Below are 24,116 nucleotides of genomic sequence, written 5' to 3'. Positions count from 1 at the left end.
ATGGAATGTTCTAAATCCCTGAGAGAGGAACTGCTAAAGTAGGGGAAAAAAAAAAATCAACCAAGTACAAATGATGAAACATCTGCCAGGAAAAGCAGAATTCTACATAGGATGTTTGTGCACACATCATTTTGATTAGTATTACACTGATTACAGTTAAAATTGACAGACCTGGTTTCATATGACTTTTTAAATCAAGCTCAACCACTTAATTTTTTTCTCTAAATGCAAATGCCTAACGTCAATATTCTTTCTCATCTACCGTCTTTCATGAAGCATTTTTCCACGCTAAGCCTAGTACATCCTCATGTGCTAGGGGATTCGAAATCCCCTGGATACCACAAATAAACGTAAAAAGCCTTTATGCCACACAAAAAAAGTACAACAGTGATTTGCAACGGTGTGGTTAGTTTTACGTGTTGGTGGCGATCAGAGCAAGCAATGAATACAGACAGGGTGCTCTGAGCTGAGTAAAAAAAGAACCCGTCCGCTTCATCCCCAAGATGCAACAATAAAGGCATCCTCCCCACGTCTCATACTTGGCCAGAAAGTGGCCCTATTCCCGGGAGCCAGCCGACCGCAGGAAAGCAGCCCAGCTCGGGGCCGGGCCCGGCCTGCCTCACCTTATAGACGTCCCCGTAGGTGCCGCTGCCGACCCTCTGGACGAGCTCGTAGTCCTGCTGCGGGTTCCGCCTCAGGATGTCCGCGGCAGGCCGCAGCGGGGCCTCCATCTTCGCTCAGGGCCCGGCCCCCGCTGGCTCTGCCCGCGGCGCCCCGATTCCCGCTAACGAGGACGAGCGGCGCCGCTTCCTAACATGGAGCCTCTGCCCGCAGCTCCGCCTGCACGAGGGACGAGCAAAGGCTACAACCCGGAGCGGCCCAGCCCCTTCCCTTCCGCCCCGCCGGGGGCCGCGGACAGGCGGGCCTGGGAGGGTCCACGGCGCCCCGCAGTCCCGTCCCGGGCGCGGCCCTTCCCCCTCCTGACCGCCCGCGAACAGCCCGGCCGGTCTCCCCGGCCGCCGGGGGCCTGGGGCCGGCTCGGTACCCGAGGGGGGCGGCCCGGCTCTTTGTTGAGCGCGGAGTCCCGCACCTACTTCCGCGCCGGCGCCCGCGTCCCGCTTCCCGGCACTCGCCGCCCACTCCAGGTCTTGCGCCGCCGCCTCCCGCCGCACCGCACGTCCTCTCGCGGCGGCGGAGGCGCGTACCGTCGCCGCCGCCGCCGCCGCCGCCGCACCACGTCCCCCACCCGGGGCTGCGTCACCGGGTGAAACGTTCCCGGCCAGCGTGGGTCGGCGCCCAGCGGCCCGCCCGAGCGCGCCGGCCGCGGGACCAGAGTGCCGCCCTGAGGCCTGGTCGGGACACGACACCCTCCCGGCCGCCAGGCCACCGCGCCCCCTGGCCGGGCGCGTCCTTTCGGGGCCCAGGCTGTGCTACCCACTGAGATTACGGAGCCCCTGGGCATTCGTGAACCGACGGGCCTCCGGTAAACCGCCCCCCAGCTTCGTCAGGTAAATTTGGAGGGTGACGGGTAGAGGGAGAAGGGTGGGCACGAGGGCAGCCTTTCCAGTTCAACACGGAAAAGGTACGCTGAGGGCACTGGGCCAGAAGTAACCTGGCCGTGGGGCGCCAGGGAAGGAGGTGGGGGAGTGCCGGGTCAACAAGGCGCGGCACACCCTACTGCACCTTCCTGTTTTGCAAATCATTCCCAGTGGTACCAGTTTGAGGCTTCCCTACACACCTGCACAACCTGTCTTCCACTGGGTTTTTCCACATTTCTAAGTCTTAGTGGCCTTTATCCCTGTCGGGCACACGCGGTGCCTCACCGCGGGGATTGCTCCTTGAATGAGATCCGGAGTTCTGCAGAAGCTAAAACAATAGCAGAGACCACAACGTGATTCTGGATCTAGGACTTTCTCCGTATGTGTCTGGGGCAAGACACCATTATTTGGCAATATCTCAGTATCGTTATCTGCAGCTTGAAGAAAATAAGGTTTTGCATCTGACACCTCGGAAAGTGTTGATAAGGCACTTTACAGGATTATGAAGAGGGTTATCAAATAGAAGAGGTTGTAAAATAATTCGCAGTGCACAGAATATAGAACAGGAGCTCGAGGAAGTAATTTGGCTGATGTTTCACAAACTATTTTGCAGTTTCAGTTCCAGTCCTGTTCTGAAGGTAGAAATAAAGTTGCCAGATTTATGTATACTGGCAAAGATATTTCTGGAGTTCAGTAGAGGTTTTGAGCAGAAAAGCCAGATAACACTCAGCCAATGCATTTAGTAACTGAAAAATCACAAAAGAGCAAGTTGCAGATGTTGGCTTGTGGTTTTGAACATTCAATTCAGTTCTGTTCTTGGGCAATATACTCCTTGTTGGTGATCATTGTAATTAATTGTATAACGTAGAAATTAAATTTACACCTTAACAGGACAAGGAATATATGTATTTTCTTGTGCTTCATGCACAAAGGGCACTTATTTAGGGAACATAAGTAAGCTCAGACTTACATGCTCTATGGACAAAGCCTATGTGTTTGCTGCATGAAAAAATTGTTGAAGAACAGTTCCTTCTTTCAAAGCTTCTTGGCACTTGTTTTGGTGGGCACATACTTTTGGCTTCAATGACTCAAAATCTTTTCAAATGTTCTATTGGTATCCTAGTACTTGTTTACTGTCATAGATTCTTTTTTTCTTCCTTTGACCCTATAAGCATTGATCCTTTCTCTAGTCTGAAATTTATTCTTATTTATTTATACTTGCATTATTCCAGAGAATTTGAGGCAGCATACAGAAAATACATACTATACCACAAAATAGAAATAAGTAAATGAAGAAATAGGTATGCTGTTAAAGAGAGGGAAAATAGGATACCAAACAATACAGCCAATTGGCCAGAGAGTTTTATAGTGTTTTTGAGATCACAATGAAGCAGTTGATCAAGAGAGGCACATCTTGTCCTGATCTGAAGACTTTAGAAAAGTTTACCTCATGAGCCATCATAAAGTGAAAACTCTGAATTCCCAGTTTGGAACAAGGATAAATGTCTGATAATCCTTCAAGCATGTTATTCTTGAAACACAATGTTTGATATGAATTGGGCAATAAAAAGTTTGAGGTCATAGGCTTCAACAAGACTCTGGAGTGCAGATATTTTTATGTTGCCAGCAATGGCAGATCCATATGCTTTGACCATCAACCCAGAGGTGGATAGCATGGAAAAAATTGAAATTCTATGTGGTGGTTAAAAAATGTGTCTGTTATAATCATTACTTGTACCACAATTGATGCAAAGAGGAAAACATTTGCTTTATTCCAACTCCAAAAGAATCTTTTTTTTTTTTTAAAGATTTTATTTATTTATTTGAGAGAGAGAGAATGAGAGAGAGCACATGAGAGGGGGGAGAGTCAGAGGGAGAAGCAGACTCCCTGCCGAGCAGGGAGCCCGATGCGGGACTCGATCCAGGGACTCGATCCAGGGACTTGATCCAGGGACTTGATCCAGGGACTCCAGGATCATGACCTGAGCCGAAGGCAGTCGCTTAACCAACTGAGCCACCCAGGCGCCCCCAACTCCAAACGAATCTTAAGGATTTCAAAATACTGGTTGAGTTCATTTAAATAAGATCAGTGAATTCATAGCTGGTGGGTTAAATACTATACAGTTGGTAGAGAAATTCAAGTTCAATTTCCATAAAATAAACATACGGTACATAAATTTAGTTTTACATCGTAAACAATTAGGCACATAGTTTCAATAATAAAGAAAAAATGTGGTGGGGCGCTTGGATGGCTCAGTCGTTAAGTGTCTGCCTTCAGCTTGGGTCATGATCCCAGGGCTCTGGGATCGAGCCCTGCATCTGGCTCCCTGCTCTATGGGAAGCCTGCTTCTTCCTCTTCCACTCCCCCTGCTTGTGTTCCCTCTCTCGCTGTGTCTCTCTCTGTCAAATAAATAAATAAAATCTTAAAAAAAAAATAATGTGGGGCACCTGGGTGGCTTAGTCGGTTAAGCATCTGCCTTTGGCTCAGGTCAAGATCTCAGGGTCCTGGGATCAGCCCCAAAGGGGCTCTTTGCTCAGCGGGGAGTCTGCTTCTCCCTCTCCCTCTGTGCTCGCTCTCCCTCTGTGCTTGCTCTCACTCGCTGTCTCAAATAAATAAATAAAATCTTTTTAAAAAATCTTAAAAGAATAATAGTAGTAAATATTACTAAATAAATAAAATTTTGTATTATTATATTACTAAGTAAAAGTAATATAATAATAAAAATAATAATTAAAAAATTGTAGCTAACAGGAGAGTTTCTTACAGACTACCCAATATTATAACAAGGTATGGAATAAGAATAGATATAGCTTGATAGGCCCTTGATCCCAGCCTCAATATCATATATTCATTGTGTCTTCATAATATCTGACATGTGAACATCTTCCAGGTTTTACTCTTATCTACATAACAACCTATAATGGTTTGCTCTGTGCTTTGTAGTGTTTTCCGTTCTATCAAAGTTCTTTAGTAAAATGCTAGTTATGATCAGTGGCTTCTGGTTTCAACTTTAGCCAACGCTGAATTAAAAAAAAATTGGGGACTTAACATTTTTTAACTTCTAGGTAGAAGTTAGTAAGCTTCACAACTTGCTATCCAAGACAGAAAGCCTAATTAAAACTCTCAAGTGTGACAGAACAGAGCATGAGGACATTAATTTTTGTGTATGGAACATATAGGCTTAACCTATATAATCTCCTGATGAACCTTCCAGCATAAACTTGTTGCGAAATGTAACTCTGTGTAATTGAGTTTATTGCTCCATAGATTTGTTAGATATAAATTAATTAAATTTTGGAAGACATCTGCCACTGTTATGATTTAGGTTTTCAAATAGTTCAGCTATTCTTTGTTATTAGTTAGGGTCAGTTGTATATTGAAGAACCATATTTTCCAAGTATAGAAAAATTCTGTTTTGCCCTGGACAGCAATAGAACATGTATCTCATTCAGAATCAGTATCAGGTCATTATGATAGGAATTTTAAAAAAGAAGAATTAGGGGTGCCTGACTGGCTCTGTTGGTGGAACTTGTGACTCTTGATCTCAGGGTTGTAGGCTTGAGCCCTACTTGAGGGTAGCAATTACTTAAAAATAAAATCTTTAAAAATATATGAATAAATAAAATTTTAAAAAATAGAAAAAGAAGACTTGAGGAAGGCAATGCACATTCCATTTTTATCCAGCTTGAAATGATCATCTGATATGTTAAAATGCTTTTTTTATGAATCTTGACTCCCAGGGTGGATTTTAGGTTTTAATGAGGACTGGTAGCAGTGTTCTTGTATTCAGTTTACAATTTGGTCCTGTCTGCAAATTCAGTAGCTAAGAAAAAAATGTAAGTTATAAATAATCATATGTTGTTTCTTGTTGATTTCCTCACAGTATAATAAGTATAACATTCAGAAGGGATGCTTGAAGTTTGCTCACACCTCATATAAACTAGTGTTCTGAGAAGCCCTAATGTACAGAAGAGACTACCTTGCCTGGCTGTGGCCCTGTCCTACAGCTGTATTGCTCTTAGAGGATTCTAACTAGCTCTCTTTTTCCTTGCCCCTTTAGGATGAGTATGATAACGGCATTCCGCTGTTGCTGGTCTCACAGTGTTTCACTCTCCCTTATTGGTTCCTTTAACCCTGTCCTCATTTTTATAAATAGTCCTTTCATTAGATTCTCTTTCTGTGCTGTATCTCTCTTATCAGAACCCTGATTGATAGTTACAGGAATTGGAAGAAGCCTCAGAAAAGAAACCATTGCTTTGTGGGATGGTATTACTCACATAATCTGATAATTACCTGTATAAACTTCTTGCCGCAGAAAATGAAACAATGGCATCACAATTACTGAAATAACCATCGGTAGTGGCAAGAGATGGAGTGTGATGGAGGGCGCAGCACTGGAAGACCAGTCTCTTGCACTTAGCTGCTTTGATAGTGATGATTACTAAAATCATGGTGTCATTTGCTCTGATTGCCTCTGAGAGAATAAATGGGAAAAAAGACAAATGGCCTGAATTCCAAACTTAAGGCATGAGTAGAAAATCAAAAAGCTTCTTTGACAGCTTTGAAGAAACATTTCTCATGTAGCTGCAGAGAAGATAATGGCTGATAATCAAGCCCATGGCCGAATAGTAAAGGCTATCAAGTTGCAACATTAATTAAATGTGAGACCTAGATCTGTTATGCTAAGGTAAGATCCCTGGTAGAGAAGTATTGGGACCCTGCAACAGGGAATGGGGGCATTTGGGTAGATAAAAATGAGGCTGAGAACTTTGAGTAAGAGTTACATTTCAAATAGGTGATGGGCATTAAGGAATGCAGCACTTGTAATGAGCACCAGGTTTGTATGGAAGTGATGAATTACTATATTGTACACCTGAAACTAATATTACACCGTGTGTTAACTAACTGGAATTTAAATAAAAATTTTTAAAAAGAGAGAGATTTCAGCATAGCCCTGATGGAGAAGGACAAGACCAGTTCTTGAGGAGAAAACTTATGCACTGAAGGAATTAACAGGATCTTGCCAAATACTTACCTGTGATTCAGGTTGACTTGAGTGGCTGGTGGTCTTTCTGAATTGGTTATTCGAAGCTGGTAGACTATATGTTGAAATGCCAGAACTTCCAGGGCATACTGTAGAGGAAGGAATCTGAAGATTCAGGGAGATGGGAATGGTGGACTTGCCCTATTATGTATATCCTGCTTAGTAATGCTCTATCCATACCATCCCTATAACGGCCCATAAAATTTACCTTTATCAAGGCATTGAGTAAAGGGCCACAGATATCCTTGAAAAATTCTTTGGTGGCTGTCCTAATCGGTTGGAAATGATAATGGAGATGCCACAGTGAAATAAGGATCCATGATTTCAGTGGGAATATTGAGATCCTGGTAGAGGCCAGGTGGGACTTAACTGTCAAAGACATGTTCAGCGCAGTTACCATGATAACCCTCAGGAGGAAGTGATAATCAGGGTGTTTGACTGTAAGGATCTTTTTGGTTCTGTATGATCATCAATGTCTAGGAATGAAAGAAACCAACAGTCCACTTAAGTACTACTTGACATATGTAAGCAGAAAAGTTCTAGGTCTGACGAGCAGAAATGTAACTCAAGTCACTGTAATGGCGATTCAATACATATCACCCAATTCTTAAATTGTAACCAGTTCACAAGCCTGGAGCCCCTTAATTGAGGGAGAAGCCTCATAGTTGTATTTCTGTAAGTGGAGTCTTTACTAGAGCAAATCATCATGGTCCTTGGCACCTAGAATGTAGCTATTGACTTGAAACCTAGAACGTAGATTTCAGTTTCTCCCTCACCCTCTGCCCCTGCTAGTGTTCTCTCTCTCAAATAAATAAAATAAAATCTTTAAAAAAAAAATAATCAGAAGCAGTTAGCCTTCACATGACTGGTCATTGTCTTACCTCAGGCCTTTGTAAACACTTGAGTTATAATATGGTATCATTCCAGAGGGACCTTTGTTTTCTCGATATCCAATAGAACATCCTGTTACTCTATTACCTTGATGACGTGGTGCAAACTGGATAGGTGGACAGGAAGTAGCAACTGCCCTAGACACCTTAAAAAAACCTTTCTATCAGAGGATGAGAAATAAACCCAGTTCAGAGACCTGTGCAATAGGGAAATTTCTAACAATCAGTGGAGTTACTGTGCCCCACCTTGCATTGCCCACCTTAAAGAACAATACACAATGCTTGGTTGGCCTGTTTGGATTTTGGAGCCACTATACTGCATGTGCTGCTCTCTGACCCATTTACCATGTAAACTATATGACTGCCAGTTTTTCATATGACTTGGAAAACCAGAATGCCCTACAGATGGTCCAGGTTATTGGCGCAAGCTGCACTGATAGGGTTTTGGAATAAGAATATGCCCTCATCTCCTGACAACTATTCTCCATTTGAAAGGTAACTCTTGGCTTGCTACCAGGCCTTGGCAGAAACTAAACACCTGACTGTGGGATACTAAGTGACTGTGTGATGTGAATTGCTCTTTAGGAACTGGGTGTTATCTAATTTACTGCATCATAAATTGAACATGGGCAGCAGAATTTCATTGTCAAATGGAAAGACATATACTGGGGTGACCTGAGCTGATATGGAAGGCATGTATAAATTGCATGGACAGACTTCCTCTGTACCTGCCCCTACTTCTTTGCCACCTTTTTTTTTTTTTTTTTAACCTTTTCTATGGGCTCATGCTCATTTAGCAAAGGAAGGAAAAGCTTGCACCTGGTTTATTAATGGTCTGCATGATATACTAACACCAACTGGAAGCATATAGCCTCTGAATTATGGCCCTACCCGTAATGAGGTGGTTTTGAAAAATAGAGATGAAGAGAAATTCTCCCCATGGGCATAACACTGAATAGAACATCTGATTATCCTCTTCGTTAGGAAGGAGAGACGGCCTGAGGTATAGATCTATCTTTATGTAAAGTGGCCAGTAGGTGGACCAGTAACTTGAAGAATATCTGAGACAAGGAAGTCAGTGGGAGAGGTAATACAGATAGATTCTCAAAATGGACCCAGAATGTGAAAATATCTGTGAACCACATAACTGCCCACAAGAGGGCATTCATTCCAATAATCAGGTTTACAAGATGGTCTGTCCTACGGATGTCAGCCTCTACCTAATGACCCTGATGCTAGTTCAATGGGCTCATGTACAAAAGGAATGGAAGCCAAATGTGGATTCAGCAGCATGGACTTCTACTCGCCAAGGATAATAGTTACTGCCACTATGGAGTGTTTAACCTGCTTATAACAGGGCTATTGCCCGGGCCCCAGTATGGTAGTATTTCCTATACAGACCAGTCAACCACTTGGTGGCAGTTTATTATACTAGATTCCTTCCGTTATGGAGAGAAGAGGGATTCATCCTTAGAAAATAGGTATATATTCCAGTATGGGTTTATGTTCCCTGCCTGGAAAGTTGTTTTTTGTTTTGTTTTGTTTTGTTTTACTAGTACCACAATTCATGGATTTATAGAATGCCTTATTTCATCATCATGTATTATAACATTAAATTTAAGCAAGAAATTCATTTTACTTTGAGGATAATATAGCAATGAAATCATGACCATGGAATTAACTGATCTTACCTCAAACCCATCACTCAGAAGCAGCTAGTTTGAGGGAATGGAGGAAAGACCTGCAGAAGGATCAGTTATGATGCTGGCTGGGAGATAACCCAGTAAGGATATGAGATAGGACTTAACCCAATAGCCAATATATGTTGCTATCTACCCCACATACAGAATGTGTGGGCCTAGGAACCAAGGGGTGGAGTGGTGGCTCTTCTATTCCTAACAACTCACTTGAAGAATTTTTGTCTCTACAACTTTGTCTTTAAAACATTGGGCTTGGTGGATTTGAAGGCCTAAGGGACAAATACTATCCCCAGATAACACAGTCACAATTTCATTAAATAGGATTGGTGGATTTGAAGGCCTAAGGGACAAATACTATCCCCAGATAACACAGTCACAATTTCATTAAATAGGAAACTGAAACTGTCACCTGGTCCATATAGGCCTTCGAACCATTGAGGCAACAGTTAGAGAGGGGAACATTGTACCGATTGGGGTGATTGGTCCTCATTACCAAGGGGAATTGGTTATTGCTCCACAAAGTAAACAAGAAGGACTATGTCTGAGACCCCAGTATGTACTAAGATACCTCTTGGTATTCACGTGTCTAATTATTACTGAACAATACGAAACTGCAGCAACCCAGTAAAGATAAGGCCACTAAGGACTTGGACACGTGGAAGTAAGTTTTGGGTCACCCCATCAGAGGAGATACTAGTGGAGGATAAGGGGAAAATGAAAGCTGTGATTATCACCTGGGCCTTGTGCTCAAAAACTATCTTCTCTTTCCTTATCAGAACCACAATTTTGTTGACCTTTTCTGAGTGTCTGTGTCCATCAGATGAGACTGAGACTCTCCCCAATGCTAGGGGATAAATCTTGATTGGCCTAGCCTCTTTTCTCTTACTAGAGGGCTAGACAATTCTAGATAATAACACATAGGTAAAGTCTGTGGGAGTGCTTCTGGAAGGTTTTCCTTGCTTTTAACAAGGTACACAAGGCACAGACATGCCTTTTTTGTTTCTAGGCATGGCTAACTGCTTCTGGTGACTGGAATGGCAGATGCCATTTTGGCACCATGATAGGAGCCCACATTACAAAATAAGTCCACACACTAAGGATGGTAAAATGCAACCTTGGTCCTTGTGGCAAAGGCTGCTGGTATTCTCTAAAATCCATTTCCCTTCTTTAAAAAAAAAAAAAAATTTCAGTAATCTCTACATCCAACATGGGGCTCAACGACCCCAAGATTAAGATCATGCTCTTCCAACTGAGCCAGCCAGGTGCCCTCCCTTCTTTCTTTAATATGAGATTTCTTAAATTTTAGTTGGATACACATACACATAATATATCAAATAGGTGGGACATGTACTGGTCAATAGAATTTGAGTAGAGGTGAAATGTGCCACTTCTGAGTTGTACCCTTAGAATAGATATATGCTCTTCTTTCCTTTCTTCCCTTCTATTTGACTGGAATGAGGATGCAAATGCCCAAGCAGCCATCTTGGATTATACCATGGAAGTCCAAGCTTACGTTCCCTGATATTTCAAAGCCACCATTATTAGCCCTGGAGGGTTTATGTTCAGATTATGTCATGAGAGAGAAATGAATATCTGTCTTAAGCCACTGTAATTTTTTACAGCAGCCAAATCTATGTCCTGACTAATATGGTCAATGATGGTATTGAGCTGCTGAATTAATCACCACAGAACCAACCCATCTTCAAAAAAATTATATGACAGTAATTGCCCTTTTGCGTTAAGCTATTATAGGGAAGGAACGAGTTGTAGCATCAACTATGGAGAAACTTGTGATTGAGAGAGCCCTTTTCTTTCTTAAGGAGGTTACATTTTATTCTTTTTTTTTTTTACTGAAATGTAATAACACATACTTTTATATTAGTTTCAGGTGTACAATATAATGATTCAGCAGTTCTGTGCATTTCTCAGTGCTCAACAAGTCAAGTGTGCTCTTAATTCCCTTTATTTATTTTACCTATCCCCCACTCACCTCCCCTCTGGGAACCACCAGTTGTTCTCTGTATTTGATTCTGGTTTTGTCTTCTTTGTTTGTTCATCTGTTTTTTCTTAAATTCCACATATGAGTGAAATCATACGGTATTTGTCTTTCTCTGTCAGACTTATTTCACTTAGCACCCTCTAAGTCCATCCATGTTTGTTGTAAATGACAAGATTGAGAGAGCCTTTTTTTTAGGATGGGGGGAAATGAGCATCGTGAAGGAACCAGTGGGGGAAAAAAAGCATTGAGGATATAGGAGGGAGGGAACAATTTATGAAATAACATTCCAGTGGGGTCAGGATGAGAGGAGATCTAGAGTACTAATGTACAAATACCTTTCCTTCTTTTTTTCTGATTTAAAATAAACTTGACCTTGACTTTTTAAAAGTAGCCTATTGCTATGTAATTACCATGCCATATAATTCACCAATTTAAATTGTATAATTCAGTCATTTTTCATATATCCACAGAGTTGTACAGAATTGATTTCAAACATTTAAAAAATTTTAATTGCCCCCAAAAGAAACCTGTACTCAAAAGCAGAAACTGAGGGTTTCTCTTCAACCTCCCTTCCACCCTCCCTAGCCCTAGGCAAACTTTGATCTACTTTCTGTCTTTATAGATTTGCCAATACTGTACATTTAATATAAATGGAATCATACAATATGTGGTCTTTGTGATTGGCTTCTTTCAGTTAGCATAATATTTTCAAGATCCGTGGTGTAGCATATATCAGTACTTCATTCCTTTTTATGGCCAAATATTCCATTGTGTAGATATACAGTTTTGTTTATCCATTCATCAGTTATTTGGCATTTAGGTTATTTCCACCTTTTGACTCCTTTGAATCATGCTATTATGAACATTCCTGTACACATGTTTTCATATAACATATGTTTTCATTTCTTTTGGGTATATATGAGTGGAATTGCTGGCCATATGATAACTCAATGTTTAACTTTTCAAGAAGCTGCCAGACTGCTTTCCAAAGTGGCTACACCATTTTATATCCTCACCAGCAGTGTATGGGTATGCCAGTTTATCCACATCCTCACCAACACTCATTGTCTTTTTCATCCTAGTAGGTAAGAGGTAGCATTTCATTGTGGGTTTGTTTTTTTTTTTTAAGTAGCCTCCACTCCCAGCATGGACCCCAATGTGAGGCTTGAACTCATGACCCTGAGATCAAGACCTGAGCTGATATCAAAAGAGTTGGATGCTTAACCGACTGTGCCACCCATGTGGCCCTCATTGTTGTTTTGATTTGCATTTTCCTAGTGACTAAAGATATTAATCATCTTTTCATGTGTTTATTGGCCATTTGTATGTCTTCTATGGAGAAATGTCTAATAGATCCTCTGCCCATTTTTAAAAGTTGAGTTATTTGTATTTTTACTCTATCATACTGATACTTCAGATTCTGACTCAACACCACAGGGTTCATTCTATCCTTCCTCCTTTCCTTGTTATAACTTTATCTTAAAAAGCAAGAAATCTGGCTCTGATTATGTACCATATATTTGTCCAATCCTAGTGCATATATTAAGTAATTTCAGAATTGTTAGCCCACGTATGTCCTAGAAGAAAAAAAATCTGAAGTATGTTGTACACCTGAAATTAAGGTAACATTGCCTATCAACTATACTCAAAAAATGTTTTTAAGTGAACTAGAGTATGATACTTGTGTATAGTTTTTGTCTTTAGTCTTATAGCATATAGTCAAAATACTGTTTTCTGAAGTTTTTCAGATTAGTTCTTCCTACACCCTCAGTGTAGTTATGTTACTCACCTGTAATACAGTTAGATTCACTTTTTTTTGTTTGTAATTCCATTTTGAGAACTCTCTCTACACCCATAACCTGGTTGATTTCAATTATTTATTTATTTTGGAGAATGTGAAACATTACCATGGCTCTAAGAAACAGAGCTATATAAAAAGGCTATACTTAAGGAGGATCAATCTTCCTCACCCCCTACTACCCTGTTCCCATTCTCCCATTACTTCCATCCTATTCCCATCCATCTCCTGTAGGTAGCTGATCTCACTAGCTTCTGGTTTATTTTTCTTGTATTTCTTTTGCATAGAAGAGCAGATACCTTTGTTCTTTCATATCCTTTTCTTTCTTACAGGATGGGTAAAGCATTTTCACTTTTCCCCCTTCCATTTAATAGTGTATTCTGGAAATCAGTCTGTATCCATTCATAGAGATCTTCTTTATTCTTTATTACAGCAGCATAGTATTTCATTGTGTAGATATAGTATATTCACCCACTCTCATATATTGTTTCCAGTTTTTTGCAATTACATAAAATGTTGTAATAAATAATCCTGTATATATGTATTTTCATATGGTTGGAGGTATTTATTTGGAGTAGATTAAACTTATGGTTTTAAAAATAAATAAATAAATATTTTTAGAATTGGGGGGAGAGACAGAGAGAGAGAGAGAATCTTGAGCACTCTCCACACCCAGCATGGAGCCCAACACAGGGCTTGCTCACATGACCCTGAAAGCATGACCTAAGTTTAAGACAAGATGACCTGAGTTTAAGACAAGAGTCAGATGATTAACTGACTGAGCCACCCAGGTGCCCCCCAAAATAAATATGTTCTAACAATGTCTACTGTCAGAGTCTAGAAACAGTGAAACTTCTGCTAGCAATGAGCACAACTAGCACCCAGATCTTGGTTTCTAAGTTTCTTTTTTCACTGAAAGGAGCCAGAACTTCTTGGAGAAATTGGCTAATTCTAGTTCTGAGGCAGGGAAAATACAAGGGAAACTTGAAACATTTTCTTATGCCAGAAAATAAGGAACTGATCATATAGGTGTTAACTTGAAGGGGCTCCCATTGGCCAAATTTAGGGCAATTTGAGCATTAGAAAGAATAATGATGATAAATAACGCAATAATTTTTTTTTTTGCTTTAGATTTCATGAATCTATGTGGTTCTCAACAAAGATGGGAGAGGGAATGTCAGCTGCTAACTGTGAAATGTAAAAGAAATGATATAATTATTTAAAAATTACCATTTAAAAATCATTAATATAAACTTGATTCAGGCAAGGGTATCAATGGATACTAAAACCATTGGGTGAAGTTCTTGGCCAAGATAGTCACAGTCTCAAGTATTATCCCACAAATTACCTATTAATTACAAAGAAAAGAGTTTTTTTTAAATGTATTTTTCAGTTAAGAATATATATTGTAAGGACCCATATATGAAAAAAAAGAATATATTGAATTATACAACTTTGTGTGTCTGTCTGTGCATGTGTCTGTGTGTATGTGTGGAATCTATTCTTTTTAATGAGATTGACTGAAAGGGATTATCGGGCAAGAATGTGAGCTGAGAATTATAGTTAAGATATACAAGAAAAGCAGAACACACTTCTTTTTAGTTTATGAATTTAGTTTGTAGGTATAGGGTTGAGATAATAACTGTCTTCCTATGTTGTTTCATTAGTGTTTGGGGAATGCAACTCTATTGAAACTGTAATGTAAACTTGGTTTACAGTGTTCACAGCTCTGAGATCACTAGAACCATTAACTGAAATATGGAATGCATAAGATTAGGCAGTGGTGGGTGAGATAGTTTGGTTTTGAAATGTTGATTTTGAAGTGTCAGTAGAAAAACAAAGTGAAGATGACCTCAGGCAGTTATAAATTTGGTTCTAGTATGATGATTTTCTCTCTTTGAGAGATCTTAAGACTAGAGGCATAGATTTGGGAATTATCAGGATGGAGGTCTTGTCTGAAGCCATGATAGCAAATTACATTGAGTAAACATAGAGTGAAGAGTTGCTTATGATGAAGAATAAGCAGAGACCAAAGATTTGGTAATTAAGAGGATAGCAGTAATCTTGTAGGCAAAACTGATCTGTAGAGTGTGGGCAACAACTGAACGCAGGAGAAAACTGTGTGAGGAATGGGATAATGGTATCCTGAGGGTCAAGTAGCATGAAAGGACTGTTTCTAGAATACTGAAAACTGAGTTTGCAGGCAGAGAGGAAGAAATCAGTGGAAAGGGAGAGGTTGAGAATATTTTTTTAAGTGTTTATTGCCTTTTGCTTTCTATTCAAAATTCAAAAGGTCTGCAACCTTTGTGGCTGCCAAGGCTCCCCCAGACCATGTGGTATGATTTTACTTAAAATATTTGGCAATATAATTCCAGAGTTTTTCTCTGCAAATCTAGTGGGAAATTTTGCCCACTAGATATTGAGTTAGTGACATACTATGATGAATCTCCAGCTTTCATTTATCTTGATCTTGATCTAAATTTTGCTGTCCTAATTTCAAAAGGCAGGCCTGTTCAGTATACAGGTACAAAAATGCATTGATACCCTCTTTACCAGCATGACCTTGCTTTTAAAATGGGGGGAAATGGTGCCTGGTAGATAAATGCAGATTATTTTAATTTCTTTGGCTATATAAATGTTGCCTGCATATTTGTACTAATGTGTAACTCTCCTAGGAAACAGGTATTTGAACATCGAGAATAATGCAGTATATTGGTTTGTGTATTTCTGTGACTGGCTAATGCTGTTAAATTCTTTGAGAGTGTGTGTGAGGGGGTGCTATTTATTTGTATGTGTGTTTTCCATTGAAAATGTTGCAGTACATCGTCTGTCCCTGTCTTCATGCTCTGGGGGTGGGCCGAGGTAGGGAGGGTGTGACGCTGGTATTTGTGTGAACTCAGGCTTGTGATGCTGAGCTTGGTTCATCCGCTTTCTCCTCCCTTCTCCTCCCCACTCCTTCCCACCAGCGCCACAGCAACATCCTCAGAGCCTGAGCGAACTGCGCCCAGCGGCGGGCACAGAGCCTCCCACCGCCAGCAACCTGCGGCCCGGGAGAAGAGCCAGCGCAGTGACAGCGCCTCACCGCCACCAGTCCCCAGACCACCATGGCCAAGAACCGCAGGGACAGAAACAGTTGGGGTGAGTAGCATATGGTGCCTTCTGCAGCCTGCATAGGGACTAGCCTTCTGCTTCTGGGGACAAGAGGGCCAAGGGCTGATCGGTGGCGGAGTCCAGGGCTGGGAGACGGGCCACAACCGAGCTGCTCCCTTTAGGGCGGGAGAAAGCATGGCCGAGTGGTACCGGGGTAGCCGGAATCGCGCTGTGGGAGAGGGCTGCAGCTTCTTGCAGGCCGAAGCCCCCTGCTTCTCCCCCGCCCTCCTCCCCCAGTCCGCCTCCTCGCAGCATTTGGACAGCACCCGCCGGTAGCCTCCCGGGGACTCCTTGGTTCCGCTTTAGCGATCGGTTGGCAGGAAGGCGATGAGAGTAGGCAGGGGCTGTTGTTAACCTGGCCGAGAGGGGTGGGGGGCGAGGGGGTGAGGATCCCTAACCTCCACCCTCTTCCGCGGGAGCTGTGAGCCCTTCCGCCTGGCAGGGCGCGGGCTCCCGAGCGGGCGGCGTGCCGGAACAATGAGGCAGAGCACGCCGGGCCCGGTGGGAGCGTTGCGGACCTGAGCAACCCAGGAGAAGGGGCGCCCGCTTGGGAGTCCCCCAGCACTACAGTACTTGTTTCAATTTGGGGCTTGGGTGGGGAATTTGGGAAGAAGGGAAGCAAAGTTGTGGTTTGCAGCCGCTGCTTCACCCCAACCTGGTACCCCACTCAGGCCAGCCCTGAGGGTGGCATTGTTCTTTGGTTTTACCTTTTGGAGATATTGGACTCATGATTCAGCACCAGGCCGAGGGGAGGGGGGAGGAGAGGCTAGGCCCAGTGGGTTCACGCGGCGAGTGGGTGGGCGGCGCTCACGCAGGCGGAGAAGAGAGAACGCAGTGATGCAGGAGAAATCGCAACCCCGCCCGCTCTGCTGCTCCAGACTTGGTTCAGGACGGAGAGTGTGGGCAGATTGGGCGTCTTTTTCTGCCTTGGGCTCCCGTTTTCTTCCAGTCACAGTGCTAGCCCCACTACCATCTTAGGAACGAAAGCCTTTCAGGGCGTTTTATTATCTGAGCCAGAGCCGATCTTAGGTCCTTGGTGGGTAAATGTTTTGTTATTTTGGAAAGTTTACATCCACTAGGAGTTTGGAGCTCCTTGATTGTCTTATGTGTCTCAATGAGATCTCTTCTATAACTGTCCTTCAGACCAACAGGTATAAATTTATATTTTAATTGGTTGTTTTTGGCTGACTTTTATCAAAAGACCATATTTCTCGTTGCCTCTCTGGTCACAGGACCAACTTCACTCCCACTAGGCAAGGTTTACATTTGAGGCATTATCCAAGATTTGTGGTAAGTGGGGGGAGTTGGCGCAAGGAGGTCTGTCTTTAGTTGTCTGAATTTAAGAGAAGGTGGTTGCATTTTCTGAGATTACAAAACCCCAGTTTTAGTAAGTGTGACTATTGCAGTAACACCTTTTTCTTTGCTTCTTATGAAATTATGAGTAAGCTTTCTCAGTGTCCTCTTACCACCACCCTTTTCCTTGGCCTCCAGAGTAGGAATTTCTTGAATACGCACAGTTAAGGTGTGTATGTTCAAGTCAGTTTTGGTCTTGATCTCTGTGCATTGTTGACTCAACCCTGTTAAAAGACATGCATATGAAAATTTATTCTAAGGATTAAAATTTTTCTCTTTAGTGAAGCTTTGGATCATTATTCTTCAGTATATCTTTGGGTACAGATTTCTTATATAGTGGAGGTTTTTGTTTTTTTTTTTGTCTCGGGAATGTGGTTCTCAAATGGGATTTGCATAAAAATCACATTGGGAACTTATTAGAAATGCACATTCCCACATCTTCCAGCTGGGGCTTTTTTAAAAATTATTTTTATTTTATTTATTTTTATTTTTTTGTAAGTTTTTATTTTAATTCCAGTTAGTGTAATATTAGTTTCAGGTGTACAATATAGTGATTCAACACTTCCATACAACACCAGGTGCTCATCATGGTAAGTACACTCCTTAATCCCCATCACCTATTTAACCCATCCTTCCACCCATCTCCCCTCTAGTAACCATCAGTTTCTTCTCTATAGTTAAGAGTCTGTTTCTTGTTTTGTCTCTCTCTCTCTCTTTTTTCCCTTTGCTCATTTGTTTTGTTTCTTAAATTCCACATATAAGTGAAATCATTTGGTATTTCTCTTTCTCTGATTTATTTCACTTAGCATAATACACTCTAGCTCCATCCATGTTGCTGCAAATCACTCAGAGCTTTTCAGTCAATAGGTCTGAAATGGGGTCTAGGAATCTGCCTTTTAATTAGCATTTTAGGTGATTGACAAGCATTGGATTATTTATATTTGATGGGAACATGTCCCAGACAGTTTACCCAGAAGTCATCAAGAGTTTCAACTCAAGTGATGAATTAGGAAAAGAAATACTAAAGTCACTATGTGTTCACTGGATATTTTCACAGGAAAGAAATATTGGAATTGTGGAGTCTTGATGCTCTATGGAAATGCTTTACTACTCTGATTTTTCTTTGCTATAAAGTATATATGACATAAATACGTAAATGACTTAGAAAAATGTAGCATATAGAGTAGGAAATAGAGGTTTTTGATGAAGATGTTAGCCATGTCTGTCCTGATTCCATTTTATTACTAGCACCTAGTGTAATACCTAACATAGTAGGCATTTAATAATAACAAGAATAGCTAATGTCATTGAGCTATTATCATATGACGTAGGTATTATAATCCTCATTTTATATATCAAAGGTAAATGATAGAGACAGGATTCCAACTCTGGCAGTTTGACTTCAGATTCTTTTATCTTCACCACTATGCTATACTGCCTCTTTACTGAATTGATAATACCTTCTGCAAATTGTATAGAACTACGGTTTTCAAGGCACAGTCACCTGCATTATTGCATTTGATCTGTAGCTTCTTTAGTTGGCTGGACATAGTCTTTTGTAAATAAAAAAAAAAAACTGACTCTCAGGTAGGTTAAATAATTTGGCAAAAATCATATATTTAGTAAGAGGACTGAAATTAGAACCTAGAGTTGTCTTCTAATTTATTTTCTATAACATAATACTGTGGAATTTTTTTAAAAGATTTTATTTATTTGAGAGAGAGAGCATGCGCGCGCACAAGCAGTGGGAAGGGCAGAGGGAGAAGCAGACTCCCCACTGAGCAGGGAGCCTGACATGGGGCTCTATCCCAGAACCCTGAGATCATGACCTGAGCCGAAGGCAGAGGCTTAACTGACTGAGCCACCCAGGCACCTCAATACTGTGGAATGTTTTATATGATAATGGGGCATGGTGTGAAGGTAGAAGGAAAACAGGCTCTTGTAGAAGCCAGAGGTCTGTGATGAGAAAAAACTCAGGTGATAGCTTGTAAAAAAAAGACAGTGAACTAACCTTGTCATCTAGCTAAATACTTTTCAGACAAGTTAGAAAGCAGTGAATGGAGTTCAAAGGTAGACTATCCAGAATTGGAAAATACAGTGATTTCCAAGAAAAGGGCAAGACAGATTTGCAAAATCTGTACAGGAAACCTAAAATTCGGATAAGAATTCTGTAGGACCATATCACAGCTAATATTTTTATCTGAGTAGTCAGAGACCTGTTAGGTTCTAATAGGGCCATGGAAACTACAAAGCAGAGAAGCATCTCTACTAATACCCAGAATTGGGGGTGGTGGTTGAGGATCATACCCAGAGATACAACTGAAAAGCAGGTCTGTGAGTAGAACTGAGAATCCCAACACCGGTACCTAAATCTGCACCAAACCAGAAGTTTATTTTTTATTTTTTTAAAGATTTTATTTATTTGAGAGAGAGAAAGTGAGTGAGAGAGAGCATGAGTGAGGGGAGGGGCAGAGGGAGAGGAAGAAACAGACTCCCTGCTGAGCAGGGAGCCCATGCCGTTGCAGGGCTCTGATCCCAGGACCCTGGGATCATGACCTGAGCCGAAGGCAGCCACTTAACCAACTGAGCCGCTCAGGCACCCCTGAACCAGAAGTTTAAATAAATTTAAGCATTTAAAAGTCCATTCTTCAGAGGCAGACATTATTATTTGCATTTTAATATATAAGGAATCCGAGACTCAGCATGAGGAAATGTGCCAGAGGTCCCATAATTTATATAAGTTATAGATCCAAGATTTAAATTTAGGGTTGTTTGCTTCCCCAGCCCATGTGATGAAGACAAGGAACTAAAATAATATGCCAAAAAGGTCCCGCAACAAGCCTATTTAGGCTTAAGCTGGTATAAGAAATCAATGCTCTATAAACTTGGTCGCTTTGGACTAGAAAAAAGGGCAAAGAATGTACTAGTGTGAAAAATAAAGGATTCAGATGACTATCAGAGGCAGTAGCCCAGAAAGCATTCTTTCAAGATTGGGCTTAGAGTTTAAGTACTACCAGAAACAAAACAGAAGTGCATCCTTTTTAATTTGTTTTTTTAATTACAATTGCTTAAAACTTGGGAGTCCACATGGGAATTTGGGTTTTCTACAGTGTAACAGAAACTGTCAGTGCAATGTTGCTTTCGAAAAATAATATTTGTATGTCAGCTTTTTCTGCCCTTATTTAAAAAAAAAAAACTATCTTAGGTAAGTGTAAGGAGTGTCTATTTGTTGAAAAGGCTTTGATCAAATATTAATTTTTAGGTTTCTGTTTTTGTTTTTTGAGGTAAGATTAAAAGCGATCTTGAGTATAGTATAGTCACTTCCTGCTCTTTCTTCTCCAATTGGCTGTATTCTATTTTTCTTGAAAGGAGACCATTTGTCCCTTTTTACTTGGCTCATTCTGTATATATCTATTCCTCCTAAAACAAAATAAAATTTCTACTGAGTCATACATGTACCTTCCCTACAGACTCTCCCATCCCATTTCACTAATTTAATTTGCCTTCCCTACATCTTTTTTTCAGATACATTTTTCCTGTACTTATATATTTTTTATACTTTGTATCTTCTTACACCTTGTCTTGATGACTCCTGGGTTATATATTTGCTCAGTTTCAAACTCTGCAGCTTTTATTATCTTTAGAACCAGTGACTAGACTCTAAATAGAACCTGTGATCATCAGGAAAATGATCTACTGTGAGATCATTTTAGTCATAAAAAAATGTTGGAGTGTTTTTGAATTTAGAGGCTCTTCCTCTTTTTATAAAGTTTTATGAAAAATATCTGTGTGTGGGGGCGCCTTGTTGGCTCAGTCGTTAAGCGCGAAGGTCATGATCCCAGGGTTCTGGGATTGAGCCCCCATCGGGCTCCCTGCTCCGGGGGAAGCCTGCTTCTCCCTCTTCCACTGCCTCTGCTTGTGTTCCCTCTCTCGCTGTCTCTGTCAAATAAATAAATAAAATCTTAAAAAAAAAAAAAAAGAAAGAAAAATATCTGTGTACAAATGAACAATATAAAACACAGATGTTCACTTTTGAAGAGAATGATAATGAGAATCTGTATGCCCCCTCCCAACTGAAGAAATAAAACTTTATCAGTATTTGACACTACTTATGTGTCCTTCCTTAATGGCATCCTTTCCTTACTCCCCGCCAAAGATAAATACTTTCATAAATTTGATGTTTATCATTTCCTGATCATTTTTAACATGTGTATATCAAATATACATTTTTAAGAACCTAATATAAAATGGAATCTAGATTATGCATTTTTCCACAAAGTATTTTGTTCATTTCACATCCTTGCTCACACTCGGTATTATAATAGATGTGAAAATGGTATCTCTTTGTGGTTTTTTCTATGTGCCTTTTAGCTTTCTTGTCCCTCATTTCCTGATTACTGTCCTTATGTGTTTAGTTGACTTTTTTTGTAGTGTAACATTTTAATTCCCTTGTCATTTGTTTCTTGTGTATAGTATATGCTATGGTCTGAATGTTGGTACCCTCCAAAATTCATATGTTAAAGTCCTAATATCCAGTGTGATAGTATTAGGAAGTGGGGTCATTGGAAGATGGCTTAGGTCATGAGAGTGGAACCCTGTGAATGAGATGAATGGGATTAACCATGCTTTCTTAAAAGAGGCCCCACAGAGATCCCTAGCCCCTTCCACCATGCCAGGATACAATGAGGAGTCTACAACTTGGAAGAAGGTACTCACCTGACCATGCTGGCAACCTGATCTTGGTCCTCTAGCTTCCAGAACCAAGAACTAAATTTCACTGTTTATAAACTACCCAGTCCAGGGGTGCCTGGGGGGCTCAGTCGGTTAAGTGTCTGCCTTCAGCGCAGGTCATGATCCTGGAGTCTGGGGATCGAGCTCAGCAGGGAGTCTGCTTCTCCCTCTCCCTCTGCTCCTCCCCCCACTTATTCTCTCTCTCTCTGTCTCTCTCTCAAATAAATAAAATCTTAAAAAAAAACACTTATAAACTACCCAGTCTATGGTGTTTTGTTATAGCAGCCTGAACTAAAACATTCTAGAACTACCATAAAGATTACATTTAATATCCTAAAGTTATAGCATTCTGATTTGAAATTATATCAGTTTAACTTCAATAACATACAAAACTCTGCTCCTTTATAGCTCCATTTGCACCCCTTTAGTTACTGATGTCACAGTTACAACTTTATACACTATGTGTACAAAAACATAAACTGATAGTTTTTTTTAAAAAATACATTTAAAAAATACCAAATAAGACCTACAGATGGCCACAGACACATAAAAAGATGCTCAAATCACTAATCATTAGGAAATGCAAATCAAAACCACAATGAGATCTCACCTTACACTTTTCAGAAGGACTAGAATAAAAAAGACAAGAAATAGCAAGTGTTGGCAAAAATGTGGAGAAAAAGGAACCCTCACACACAGTTCGTGGGAATGTAAATTAGTGCAGCCACTATGGAAAACAGTATGGAGGTTCCTCAAAAAATTAAAAATAGAAATACAGTATGATCCAGGCATTCCACTACTGGGTATTTACCTAAAGAAAATGAAAACACTAATTCCATATGTATGTGTGTGTGTGTGTGTGTGTGTGTGAGATAATATTCCACATATTGAAATATTATTTAGCCATAAAAAGCTGCGATCTTGCCATTTGGACAACATGAATGGACCTAGAAGATATTATGCTAAATGAAATAAGTCGGACAGAAAGACAAATACCATATGATTTCACTTATATGTGAAATCTAAGAAACAAAACAAATGAATAAGTAGCTGAAACAGTCCTATAAATACAAAGAACAAACTGATGGTTGCCAGAGGGAAAAGGAGGGTTGGGAAGATGAGCAAAATGGGTAAAGGGGAGGGGGTGATACAGGCTTCTAGTTATGGAATGAATAAGTCATGGGGATAAAGGTGCGGCATAGGGAATATAATTGATGGTATTGTAATAAGGTTCTATAGTGACTGATGGTAGCTACACTCGTGGTGAGCATAGCCTAATGTATACACTTGTGGAATCATATTGTACACCTGAAATTAATGTAACATTGTGTATCAACTATACTTTAATAAAAAATGCGTTAGTCCCTTAAATTATGTAGAAAACAAAATGTGAAACTACAGACAAAAGTTATAATAACACTAGTTTTTAGACTAATAATTGGGTTTTTTTTTGGTAATATATTGGTCTTTTAATCATGTAGAAAACAAAGGAGTTACAAAATGTTCTAATAATACTAGCTTTCATAATTGCCCATGTATTTACCTTTATTGAGATTTTTATTTCTTCAGATGGTTTTGAATTACTGTCCAGTGTGCTTTCATTTCAATCTCCAGGACTCTCTTTAGCATTTCTTGCAGGGCAAATCTAGTGGTAATCAACTTCCTCAGCTTTTGTTTATTTGAGAATGCCTTAATTTCTCTCTCACTTTTGAAAGACAATTTTGCCAAACATAAGATTCTTTGTTGACAGGTTTTTTTTTCTTTTAAAGCATTTTTAATATATCAGCCCTCTCACTATATTCTGGCCTCCAAAGTTTCTTATGAGAAATCTGCTGATAATCTTGAGGATTCTTTGCATGTGATGTCAGTTGCTTTCAAACTTCTGTCTTTGTCTTTCAACAATTTGTTATAA

The 24,116-nt window shown here is 40.5% G+C and overlaps 2 protein-coding genes across 8 annotated transcripts in view; one reads left to right on the top strand and one right to left on the bottom strand.

Moving 5' to 3' along the window:
- Window positions 1-1,230, bottom strand: part of MAP4K5 (mitogen-activated protein kinase kinase kinase kinase 5) — a 109,538-nt gene extending 108,308 nt beyond the window's left edge. For 2 of the 4 annotated variants that reach the window (XM_031025696.2, XM_081830540.1), the window contains exons 1-2: window positions 1,091-1,229; window positions 624-840 (exon numbers count right to left, since the gene is read on the bottom strand). In XM_031025696.2, coding sequence (XP_030881556.1) covers window positions 624-731 — 108 coding nt within the window. In that variant the 5' untranslated portion in view covers window positions 732-840; window positions 1,091-1,229. Of the gene's footprint in view, window positions 1-623; window positions 841-1,090 lie in introns of those variants that run through there. The other 2 variants (XM_081830539.1, XM_081830541.1) reach the window with 2 other exon arrangements.
- Window positions 1,231-1,268: 38 nt separating this feature from the next.
- Window positions 1,269-24,116, top strand: part of ATL1 (atlastin GTPase 1) — an 81,523-nt gene continuing 58,675 nt past the window's right edge. For all 4 annotated transcript variants that reach the window (XM_006731117.3, XM_006731116.3, XM_081830544.1 and 1 more), the window contains exons 1-2: window positions 1,269-1,508; window positions 15,937-16,108. In XM_006731117.3, coding sequence (XP_006731180.1) covers window positions 16,075-16,108 — 34 coding nt within the window. In that variant the 5' untranslated portion in view covers window positions 1,269-1,508; window positions 15,937-16,074. The remainder of the gene's footprint in view (window positions 1,509-15,936; window positions 16,109-24,116) is intronic.

Source organism: Leptonychotes weddellii, chromosome 9, assembly GCF_054177405.1.
Source record: "Leptonychotes weddellii isolate Sample4059 chromosome 9, ASM5417740v2, whole genome shotgun sequence".
Classification (NCBI taxonomy): Eukaryota; Metazoa; Chordata; class Mammalia; order Carnivora; family Phocidae; genus Leptonychotes; species Leptonychotes weddellii.
Note: the sequence above shows the minus strand (reverse complement) of the source record. Positions and strands in the feature narration are given on the sequence as shown.